General features: G+C 60.0%; 1 protein-coding gene across 1 annotated transcript; it reads right to left on the minus strand.

The window, feature by feature from the left end:
* Positions 1 to 1,791: 1,791 nt before the first annotated feature.
* CHRNB1 (cholinergic receptor nicotinic beta 1 subunit) lies at positions 1,792 to 8,793 on the minus strand. The gene is made up of 11 exons (XM_077315051.1): positions 8,659 to 8,793; positions 8,240 to 8,379; positions 7,652 to 7,696; positions 6,941 to 7,050; positions 6,565 to 6,673; positions 5,938 to 6,085; positions 5,086 to 5,277; positions 4,330 to 4,553; positions 3,762 to 3,940; positions 2,906 to 3,053; positions 1,792 to 2,540 (listed from the first exon to the last, which is right to left on the minus strand). The coding sequence occupies exons 1-11, from the start codon at positions 8,708 to 8,710 to the stop codon at positions 2,400 to 2,402; spliced, it is 1,488 nt and encodes a 495-aa protein (XP_077171166.1). The 5' UTR covers positions 8,711 to 8,793; the 3' UTR covers positions 1,792 to 2,399.
* Between the last annotated feature and the right edge of the window lie 1,440 nt (positions 8,794 to 10,233).

Below are 10,233 nucleotides of genomic sequence, written 5' to 3' on the forward strand. Positions count from 1 at the left end.
GGGGGGGGGGTGAAGCCCCGTCTCCTTCCCTGCCACAGTTAAAGATTGCCTGGAGTGGGGAAAGTCCGCTGCTGGGGGAGGCTCTGCAGATGCGTCCCAGGCTGTTTACCGGATAATCTTTAACTCCCCCCTGGTTGTAGTTTAGACTCAGTGCTGGACTGATCCCTCCCCCCCCCCCGTCTGAAAGTGCCCCTGAGCCCCATCCGGTGAGCTCACCACTGACCCTTGGTGCTGCCAACTCCAGGGTGGGAGATTCCTGGAGCCGGGAGGGGGTCGGAGCTTGGGAGGGCAAGGCGGCTGTTGCTGCAGTGCCTCCACCCCCCCCTTGCCCCTGCCCTCCTGGCAGGGCTGGGCAGCCGTTGGTTGGGACTGAACTGGGGCGGCCAAGGGTCCCTCACCTCCTTGCTGCCACAGCAGTTCTCCTTGAGGCCGCCTCGGTGGGCTTCCCTCTGGCTGGGGTGGGGGGTCCGTCTGGGGGTGGGCTGGCCAGGGCCAGCAGATGGCAAAGGGTGATGAGAAGGAGGCAGCGGGGCCAAGAGGGGGCCTGGCCGGAGAAAGGCTTTCCCATCAAAGCAGGCCAGAAGGATTCGGTCTAACCCCAAAGCGTCTTAATAGAACAGAAATAACGCCGCAGGGCTGGGGAGGAAGACCGGAGAAACAACACAAGCCAGCAAAAAGCCGTCTCGGGGAAGAGAAGGATCGATGCCGGTAACCGTAATCCCTTACGAGCAACAATTCAATCTCTCGGCAAGGCTCTTCCTGCAACGAAATAGTGCATTGGGGCTGGTAATTGAAGAATGTTGTCCAAGGCCAGGGAACAGGGAAAGTTTATTCCTTAGAGGAGTCACGTTGTGGGGCTGATCCGTGGGGCTCAAGTTCTGCTGCCTTGCTGAGAACATCGTCCCGAACAGTTCTGGTTGGGCCCCCCCAGAGGACAGAGGGGCAGGGGCTTTCCCGAGAGAGAGGTGTGGGGCGCTTCGGTCCAGCCTCTCTCTTTGTGCCTCTGCAGGCGGCCATCGGCAAGGGCTGGCCAGTGGTGCCCCTTCCCGGGCGCAGAGGAGGCCGGGTGCGGACTGATGGCTCCACATGCATCCTTGCGGCGGCTGTAGAGGGAGAGGCCTCCCAGCCCTCTGGCCGGCACCGTGCCTGGACCAGCCAACTCCCAGCCAGGATGGGGGCAGAGAAAGCAGATTTGCTCGGGATGTCACTCTCCCCTCTCCTCTCCCACGCAAATCGCCCCGCCCCAAACGCTCCCCGCCCTTCCCGGAAGGATGTTCTTCACTTCTTCAGCATCACTTTGGGCAAGGACCAGGGGAGCCACTTCCCTTCTTCGGCACCCTCAGGAGTCAACCTGTCCACCCCTGCAGGCATCTCGGAGGGCATCGCCGTGGTCAGGCTGGACCTGCCGGCCAGGGTTCGACCCCACACTCCAGACTCCTCATGTGAAGGGGTCCCAACCAGAATCAGATCCCTCTGTCAGTATTGCCCGCTAGACGGGCAGCGTCTCTCCAGGCAGAGGCCTTTCCCATCACCTGCCACGGGATCCTTTTAACGGGAGCTATCGGGGTTTGAGCCTGGGGCCTCCTGCATGCCCCGCAGAGGCCCTTTTGCCATGAATCTCCCCGGAACCCTGGACTGGTCCCCCCGCTGCCTGGCCTCCTTCACAAGGATGCTGTGAGGATACAGTGAGGAAGGAAGGAAGGAAGGAAGGAAGGAAGGAGGGAAGGAGGGAAGGAGGGAAGGAAGGAAGGAAGGAAGGAAGGAAGGAAGGAAGGAAGGAAGGAAGGAAGGAAGGAAGAAAGAGCTGGGCACGCTTTCCTGAGCTGCCAAGAAGAGCAGGAGGATTTGCTCCAGCCGCCTTTACTCTCCTCCGTGGGAGGCCACAGGGCATGTACTGACTGGCTAAGGACATAGAGAGTAAATACGGTCATGACTCAGCAACTTCTGGTGCATTTCCGAACTCCTCTCACTTAAACCCGCTGAGGAGTTTCCCATCCTTCTGCTCCACTGCTTATTACCATCCCACAAAAGAAAGGGAAACCAATTTATTTTCTAATCTGCGCCATGAGGAAGGGCATGATTAGGCAATTCTTTATACATTGCTTGGCTCCACCGAGGGGCTTCCGAGACCTCGAGTGCTGGCCTCCTCGGGGCCGACACATTGGAGTAACCTCGAATGACCTGGGGGGGGGGGGTGTCCCGATAATCCCGGCACTTTAGTGCTTAAAACTTGAAAGCCAAAACCAACCATCGCTCAACTGCTCATTTCTAATGCAGATTAAAAGCCAAAGGGAGCCACAGACAATTTGAGCTGGCTGCAGCCTGAAGACGGGCCGTTCTCTCTGGCTGGATCTTGCAGGCATTCTTGTCGGAACGGTGGGGCGCAGAAGGGCAGGTGCTCAGGGGAAGGGGTTCTCGGGTGGCAGGTGGAAGCTGGCATCCAGGAAGATGGTGAGGGTGCCCACGGAGGTGAAGATGATGAAGGTCCAGAAGAAGAGGCGGTCCACCACGATGGCCACATATTCCCAGTCTTCCTTCAACTGGGCAAAAGGGAAGCAAAGGGAAGACAATTGCCAAAGGGACAGGCAGCGAGGAAGGACAGGCCGGGACCAGGTCAAGATGGGTTCTGTTGACCAAGAAGCCTCCAGGAAGAGTCTCCTGGCCAAGCCCAACTGGAATGCATGGGCAAGCTGTGGTCCTGTGCGTGGGGCTGTGCCTGTGTGCGCGGTGTGTGAGGTCCCTTACCCCTGGGCGGTGCTCAAAAGTGCTTGGCTGCTTCAGCTGCTGCTGGTCTGGCAGGCAGGCTGCCTTGGCATGGAATCCCTTGCTAGCTTGCCCTCCGAGCCAGGCCGTCAGGACAGTCCCAGAGCCCCGCAAGGTCAGCCCCCCAGGCCAAGCTACTCACCGCATCGTAATCATCCTGCTCCTGCAGTTGTTCAGCAATATACTGGACAGCGTCCATGGCTGACTTCAGGTCTGGGGGGAGGGCCAGGCAGTGGCTGGGGCCCTCGATGAATTTCTTCATGTCCGTGGAGAACACCTCTGGCTGAAATCTTGGAAGGAAAAGAACGGCCGGGGGTCACCAGCAACAAGGGGAGGAGGAGGAGGAGGAGGAGGAGACTTGGCCTCAGAGGAGTCTCAAAGAGGCTTACAGGAGCCTTCCCTGCCTCTCCCCACAACAGATACCTTGTGGGGATGAGAATTCTCTGCATAGGTATGGTAAACTGAGGCCACACCTGTTCCACATCTGTACAGTGCATTTCTATCCTGCCCCTAATTCTTCAAGGAAGCCAGGGGCAGCATGCTTGGACTGTTCCCACCCCATTTAAATTTTTCTCCTGAAACTTGTTAAATAAAAGACAGAAGACCCCCATTTCCACCCCCACAATGTATGCCAGCCTCTTTGAGCCAGTGGGAATGCTGACACCGCACAGGCATAGCTACAAGATGGCTGCCACAAAATGGCCGCCTCAGGAGGTGGAGCCAGCCACAGAACAGTTGCCCAAGTTTCCCTTCAGTCGCAGAGTGGGGATACTGGTGCTGTGGTGGCATCTGCCCAGCCAGTCAAGTCTCCAGTGGCCAATCAGAAGCCTTGCTGGGCAAAACTCCCACCTAGCCCCGCCCACCTTCTAAGCCCCCGTGAGAAGCGCCAGGGAAGGTGTCAGAGGGGCCCTCGTGCCCGCTGGCCTCACTTCGGGGACTCCTGGTGTATAGTTTTTCAGGAATTTCAGCCAGGTACCCTTCCATGGCCCTGAGCTCACCTGTTCGGTTTGGGGAAGAGGAAGTCGCAGGCAGGTGTGCGGAGGAAATATTCATCCATCCGGCGGTTGCTTTTCATGCTGGGGGGTTCCTGCTTGGGGGGCAGGGGGACGGGCTTGACCGAGGTTTCTGGCTTCGGACGACGCAGCCCCAAATACCAAGGAAGTTTGTGGATAAAAATCTAGAGACAGAGAAGACGAGTCTCCACATCCCTCTGGAGGCTGGTTGTATCCGGCAGGTGGGCATGCACCTGGCCTCCAGCCCTCGTTCAGCCCACAACCCATGAGGCTGGCACGATTTTGGAGGAGTCCCGGAGGCAGGTCATTGCAGGAGAGGGAGCCTTCAGAGGCGCTGACGGGGGCCCAGCCTGGATGCTGCATTGGCCAAGACCCCTCCCAATCTCTCTGCCTGCAGAATCTTGAATAAAAGCAGAGACCCCCTTCCAAGGTGCCTCTTGGAAACTGACAAAATGATGTTCCGAATGCTCACAAGATCTAACCCTACCAATCCCAGATGGCCCTGTTTCTCCCGTGGTAGTCCCCTGAGCCCCTCTGGAGCATGGAGGCCTACCTGCCGCACCCAGAGGGGCATCTCGTGGGTGTTGGGAGAGCGATGGTGCAGGTTCAGGTCCACCACGCTGAGGATGACGGAGAAGGTGACCAGGATCATGGTGAACATGAGGTATTTGACAATGATGGGCACCGCCAGGGACGTCTCGGGGACTTTGTCAGCCAGCAGGAGGAGAAACACGGTCAGGGTGAGGAGTGCGAAGATGGAGAGCGTCATCTTCTCCCCTAGGGCAGGCGGGAGAGGAAGGAGGGTCACTCACGGAGGGCTCTGCTGCATGTGGGCTTAGAATCATAGAATCATAGAGTTGGAAGGGGCCACACAGGCCATCTAGTCCAACCCCCTGCTCAACGCAGGATCAACCCAAAGCAAGAACCAGGCGGGAGGGGAGGGGAAAGACCTCCCTCTGGAGCCAGAGTAGCTTCCAGTATGGGTAGACGGTGGACTACGGGTCCACTTAAGGCAGTGCTATGCATTTGTAGGTCCACGTGTCGCACCTCTGGTTCCCCCTGTCAGCCCCACACAGCCAGGAGAGCCAACAGACAAATGAGCTACGACACAGAACAAAATAGAGATCTGCTGGAGGCCAGACGGACTGTTTCAAGGCACAGCTTCCTGGCCCACGGAGACGAAAGCTTCCCCAGGAGAAGAGCCAAGAACTGCATGGGGCAACTCAGGGCTCTCCTGTATTGAGCCTCAAAGGAGGGGCCGTCCCTGAGAAGCCCCAAGGGGCGTAGAGGCTGCCTTTCGGGGCCCCACCTGCGTCCGGAGGGAGGTAGAAGACAAAGATGGCCAGGATGGTGATCAGGACGCAGGGGACGATGACGTTGATGAGGTAGAAGAGGGGCTTGCGGCAGATGATGAGGTAGAAGGTGATGTCCTCGTACAGGGGGTCCCCGGGGAGGGTGTTCTTGCGGGCGGGCTTGTGCCGGATCTCCCACTGTCCGTTGTCTGGAGGAAAAAGAGAGGGCGAGGCAAGCCCTGGACGTCATGCAGCTGCTTCTGACACGACACGACACACAAACCCCTCCATCTTGACAGCGTCCATTTTGTTGCTGTTGGGCATATCCAGAGGGAGCAGGGCTGCCAACTCCAGGATGGGGGAATCCTGGAGATTGAAGGGCAGGGACTGAGGCGTGGAGGGGCCTCAGCAGGGGTCATGCCACAGAGCCCCTCCCCCCTCCAAGGGGCGACTGTCTCCAGTGGAGCTGATCTTTGCAGCTGGGAGGTCAGCTGTGTCCCCCCCGGAGGGTAAGAGGTGGGGAAGTTAGAAGGGAAAGAGCAAACGGAGGACAACAGACACGTCTCCGGGTGTTGCAATTCCTTTGCGGGCCGAGAGAGAGTTTGGGGGCCACCCTGAAAGAGGTGCTGGAAATTCCGGGGCCACTGAGGACATCCAGCCCCAGAGGAGCCCTCAGTTCCCAGGAGAGCTCCCAGTCTGCTGGCGGCTCTTAGCCAACTGGGGGTGCCCCGGGGGCCACATGGAGCCAGGCAGCGCTGGCCGGGTCGAGGGTCAAGGACAGGCTGACCCCCGCTCTTGTCCCTGCTGGCCAACGCTGAGCTGAGCTGGATGCAGGCCTCCCCCCTCCCCCCCCCCGCGCTGTGGCTCACCGATGAAGGTGCTCCCGTAGATGACGACCTCCTTCAGCTCCGTCCCGTCGTCCTTCAGCGGGTGCAGCAGCGTCACCTCGGAGGAGTCGTAGGTGTAGGAGCGGAAGGTCATGGTGCAGTTCTGCCAGTCGAAGGGGAAGTAGGTGACCTGCCCCACCCCAAGCAGAAAGGGGTCAGGGGGGAAGCAGCCCGTCCCCCGTCCCCCACCCCCTCCCCACCCTGCACGGGAACGCCTTCCTTGCTGATTCAGAATGTCCTCTCGGTGCCTTCTGCAGAGGAAAAGTTCCAGGAAGGGGCAAAGGAAGGATCCACGGGGAAGGAGAGTCACGAGACCTCTCGAACGCTGGCCTTGGACCCAGCCCTTCTGCCCCTGAAGCCAGGCGTCTGCTGCCCTTTGGGTGCTGGAAGCACCCCTCAAACCGCACCTCTCTCTCACACGCGTTCTCATTGGGGAGTGCCGTGTGCCGTACGGAGGGTGCCACGGACCCCAGGCGTGGGAGGGGGCAGGGCTTGGTGGCTGGGATTTCTGTCCCTGCCGGAAAGGCCCCATGGGAGGCGAGGAGGAGGGACGGGGCGTGGCCCCACGGATGACTGGCAGACACCCACTGGTCCTGCCAAGGTGCCCACCTGGATGCTGCAGCTACTCCGGTACACGGCGGGGGGCTGCCACTGGACGATCCCCTCGTGGTTCACCAAGACGTTCACCATCAGAGCAATGTCAAAGACGCCATCGTTACTGGGGGGGGGGAAGGGGGCAGAGAAGGCCATTAGCCTCCTGTGCAGAATTCGGTCAAGCGTTCCTAGCTGGAGAAAAACTCCCCGGGGCCAGTGGCTCTCGATTCCTAACAAAATAGGCCATTGTGAGCTGGGCCTGGCGAATTTGTAGGCTGAATTGGGGCTCTTGCAGCAACCAATCAGGGATCCCTTTGGGAGATTGGCCCCCCACCCGGAGGGAGCTGCATTTCCCCAGCCGGCTTCCGTCCCAGCTGGCAGAACGGCTCACTTGTTCATGAGGACGATATCCGGGATCCAGACTTTGTCAGAAAAAATCCGGACGGAGGTAATGCCCTCGTAATCCGCGGGGTCCCAGGTGAGCCGATAGTCTGTCCAGGTCTGGAAACCGGGGAGAGAAAGAGATGCTGGTTCGTGTCGAGAGTCACCGGGATTTGGCCAGAGCTGTGGGGCAGGAGGCCTCCTGTGGGGCACTCAGGGGGTGGCTGTCCGGGCTGGCAGGCCGTCTTTGCCACCACACACCGTCGACCCTGTTCCTGTTTCACACGCGGCAGAAGGGCAGCGGCAAAACTCGCCTTTCAGTCTCAGCACCCCCAAGGGGTCTCCAGTCCCCTACTGTCCCATCAAAGAAAAATCGGTTTCTGCACTACAAACTCCACCCCAATATTCTGGTTTCTCCAGGCCTTTCACTAAAACAAACCCAGCCGGGGCCAGGAAATCAGATGTGAGATAAAGAGAGAACCAGATGTGTGCGGGAGGCTCTCAAGTTCCACAAACCGCAGCCTCAGGCCTCCCGCTCCCTCTCTGGAAATGAGGGATCCCCGGGAGAATCTTATTAGAAAGCCCAGCAGCCCAGAGGGATCAAGAGGCAGCACCCCCACAGCCACCCGGAGGATCCTTGGAGGGGTCAGGCAGGGGGTCAGACTGATCCAGAGCTGCCTCTGTGTTGGCGGGACACAGCCAGGCTGTGAGGTTCACCCACTAGATCCAGGTAGACCTTGGTCGTCAGCTGTTCGTTTTTTTCATCCTAAAAAGAAAATCCCAAAGAGAGTTCAGGGTGGCGATCTTTCTGGGGGGCACAACCCCCGGGCTCACTGGCAGGGGGGCCCAATGGTTCTGGGCCAGCCAGTGTGTGGAGTTGGCCAGAAGGGAAGGCGGAAGGGGGGAAACGGCTGCAGTTTGAGGTGTGGGGGCTGTGGGGTGGGGGTGGGGGGGCGGGCGGGTCTCCTCCACAGAGAGGGGCATAAACAAAGCGGCCTGTTGCCTTTGTAGCCCTCTCCTGGATTGCTCAGCTATTAATAGCTGGAGGGAGACCTCAGCTGTTGTCTTTGCTGCTGCTGCTGCTGCCTTTCAGCCCCGCCCCGTCCCCAAATTCCTCCTGCCGCTGAGTGGAGCCCTGGCCTCGCTGTCTCCCCCTGCAGTTGCCTGGTGGAATTCCTGCCAAGGGAAAGGGGGGCTGTGCCGCCCTCTACTGGCCACGCCGGGTTCTGACGGGCAGCCCCTTTCCCCCTGGGACCAGCTTCCGGATCCACGTCCTCAAGGCACTTGCTCCACAGTAGAACTCACTCACCACACTGATGAGCTGCGAGAGGGACATCCCGATGCGGATGGGGACCCTGTCGCGGAGACCGCGGGCCGGGCGCACCGTCGTGCTGTAGTTCCGGAAGAGCGCCTCCAGCAGACGCCCCTCTGTTTCGGAAGCGGTCACGGCTAGAGGGAGAACGCACGAGAGAGCCTTCCGGTGCAGTCGGCGCCCCTGCTGGCCTCCCCCACGGGGGCCCTTTTAGGCCCTGCGGCCCACAAGCAGCACGTTTCTGGCCAAGCGTTCTAGAACAGCCACGAAACATGCAGCCCAATTCCTTACGGGCCAGACACCCTACGGGGTCTTGCAGACTTCGGGAAGGTTGCGGGAGATCCCTGTTGCTTCCCCAGCCCCACCCCCAGGTGCCCCTGGCAGAAGCAGACGGGCCACACCGACAACACGCTTACCTCCTACGGAGAGTGCCCACAGGAGCCCCCACAACGCGGACCGGGGGGACATGTCCTCCGCACGCTGCTGGACGGAGAGGCGCCTGGTGGCCACCCCCTTCCCATTGATGCCAGCAGCCGTCCAGCCAGGGCAAGGGGAAGGGGTCAGAGGAAACGGTCTAGAGTTACCAAAGGCACTCGGCAGCTGCTGAAGGGCTTCCGGCCGGCCACCTGTTCCCCCAGAGAAGGCTGCCCGGCCCTCTTTGGCTGCCGATTCCCCCGGAGTCAGAGCCCTGCCTGCTTTGCAGCTACCCACCCACTCACCCCCGACAGTGGCTCCCTGGGGCCGAAGGTGGAGCTGGGCCAGATCCCTGCTCCCCTCAAACTCTGCAGCCCTGGAGTCAACCTCTGTCTGGGGCTGGAGCAGCCCATGCCCCATCCCTGGGACGGGCCAAGCAGAGCCCTCAGGGCCAGAGTGGAAGGCCTTCTGGATCCCTGGGGCCAATCACTCCGTTGGGACTTGCAGCAGCCGTGGAGACGAGAGCCCAAGTAGTGCAGCAGTTGATGTTGGACTAGGATCCGAGAGCCCTGGGTTCGAATCCCCCCCCTCGGCCATAGACACTTAGCATCATAGAGTTGGGGGGCTCCTTTCTGGAGGACCCCAGCAGGCATTCAGGCCCTTCCCTGTCTGGTCCTTTGTAGAAAGGACTGGGAAAGGAGCTGAGGAACCTGAATCCCGGATCTGGAGCCCACCCATTCACCCCGGAGAGAAGCACCAAGACAAGCCGTGTAGAATAATAGAAATGTTCTGTTTATTTCCAGTATGCAGGACTTTGGGGGGGGGGGGTTGAGGGGTTGAGGGACCCAGATTCAGAAGGGGGGTGTTATTGCTGAGAGAGCGCCTTATTCTCATGCGGGGAGCCAAAGGCAGAGGGCCTCCCGGGATTATTGCTTTCTGTGCTGGCAAAAGGGTGGGGGGGAGGAAAGGGGGCGGGCTAGAGGACCCCAGCCCTGGAAAGGAGCCCCTTGGGAAGAGAGCTGCTCTGATCCCGCAAGACCACATTTTGGGGCAAGAATCGAAAGCTCTCAGGTTGCCCTTTGAGCTCCAAAGGGATGGGATGAGGGGAGCCGAATCTTTGCAAAATTCGGTCTGATATTGAAAATGTTTACTATTTTCCTGCTTTAGGGACCAGGGCAGGGGGGGAGGATGCCAAGAAGGCAGAGCTGAAGTCTCCCCCCCACGGATCCTGGGCTGAGGCATCAAGGTGGCATCAGGGAGACAGATGGACCGAGTAAGAGAGAATGCACATTTCTAGAGTCCCAGCGGTGTCCAGAAAGGTCCAAGTGGACTGGCTGAGGCTGGAGTCACTGCCCAGAGGCCGGCCAGGACAACCACCTGTGTGGCTTCTGGCCCTGGAAGCCCTCCGAGGGCCTCTCCCCAAAAGTGAGCCGTGACTCTCAGCACTGCCCACTGCATCTGCTGCCCCCTGGCCAGAGCGTGGAAGTGAAGGAGAGGGGGGGGAGCCCAGGGCAGCTACGCAGAGGCAGGCAGGCCACGCACACCTCACTTGGCCTGCAGGGGACTTGGCCAATCAG

Source organism: Paroedura picta, chromosome 16, assembly GCF_049243985.1.
Source record: "Paroedura picta isolate Pp20150507F chromosome 16, Ppicta_v3.0, whole genome shotgun sequence".
NCBI classification, from domain to species: domain Eukaryota; kingdom Metazoa; phylum Chordata; class Lepidosauria; order Squamata; family Gekkonidae; genus Paroedura; species Paroedura picta.

Bases quoted from the DNA above. Each gene is read 5' to 3' on its own strand.
- CHRNB1 (XM_077315051.1), bottom strand. From the start codon at position 8,710: ATGTCCCCCCGGTCCGCGTTGTGGGGGCTCCTGTGGGCACTCTCCGTA. The intron at 7,697-8,239 runs GTGAGTGAGTTC...TTTTCTTTTTAG, and splicing joins TCTCGCAGCTCATCAGTGTG to GATGAAAAAAACGAACAGCT. The intron at 3,941-4,329 runs GTAGGCCTCCAT...CTCTGTCTCTAG, and splicing joins TGCCCCTCTGGGTGCGGCAG to ATTTTTATCCACAAACTTCC.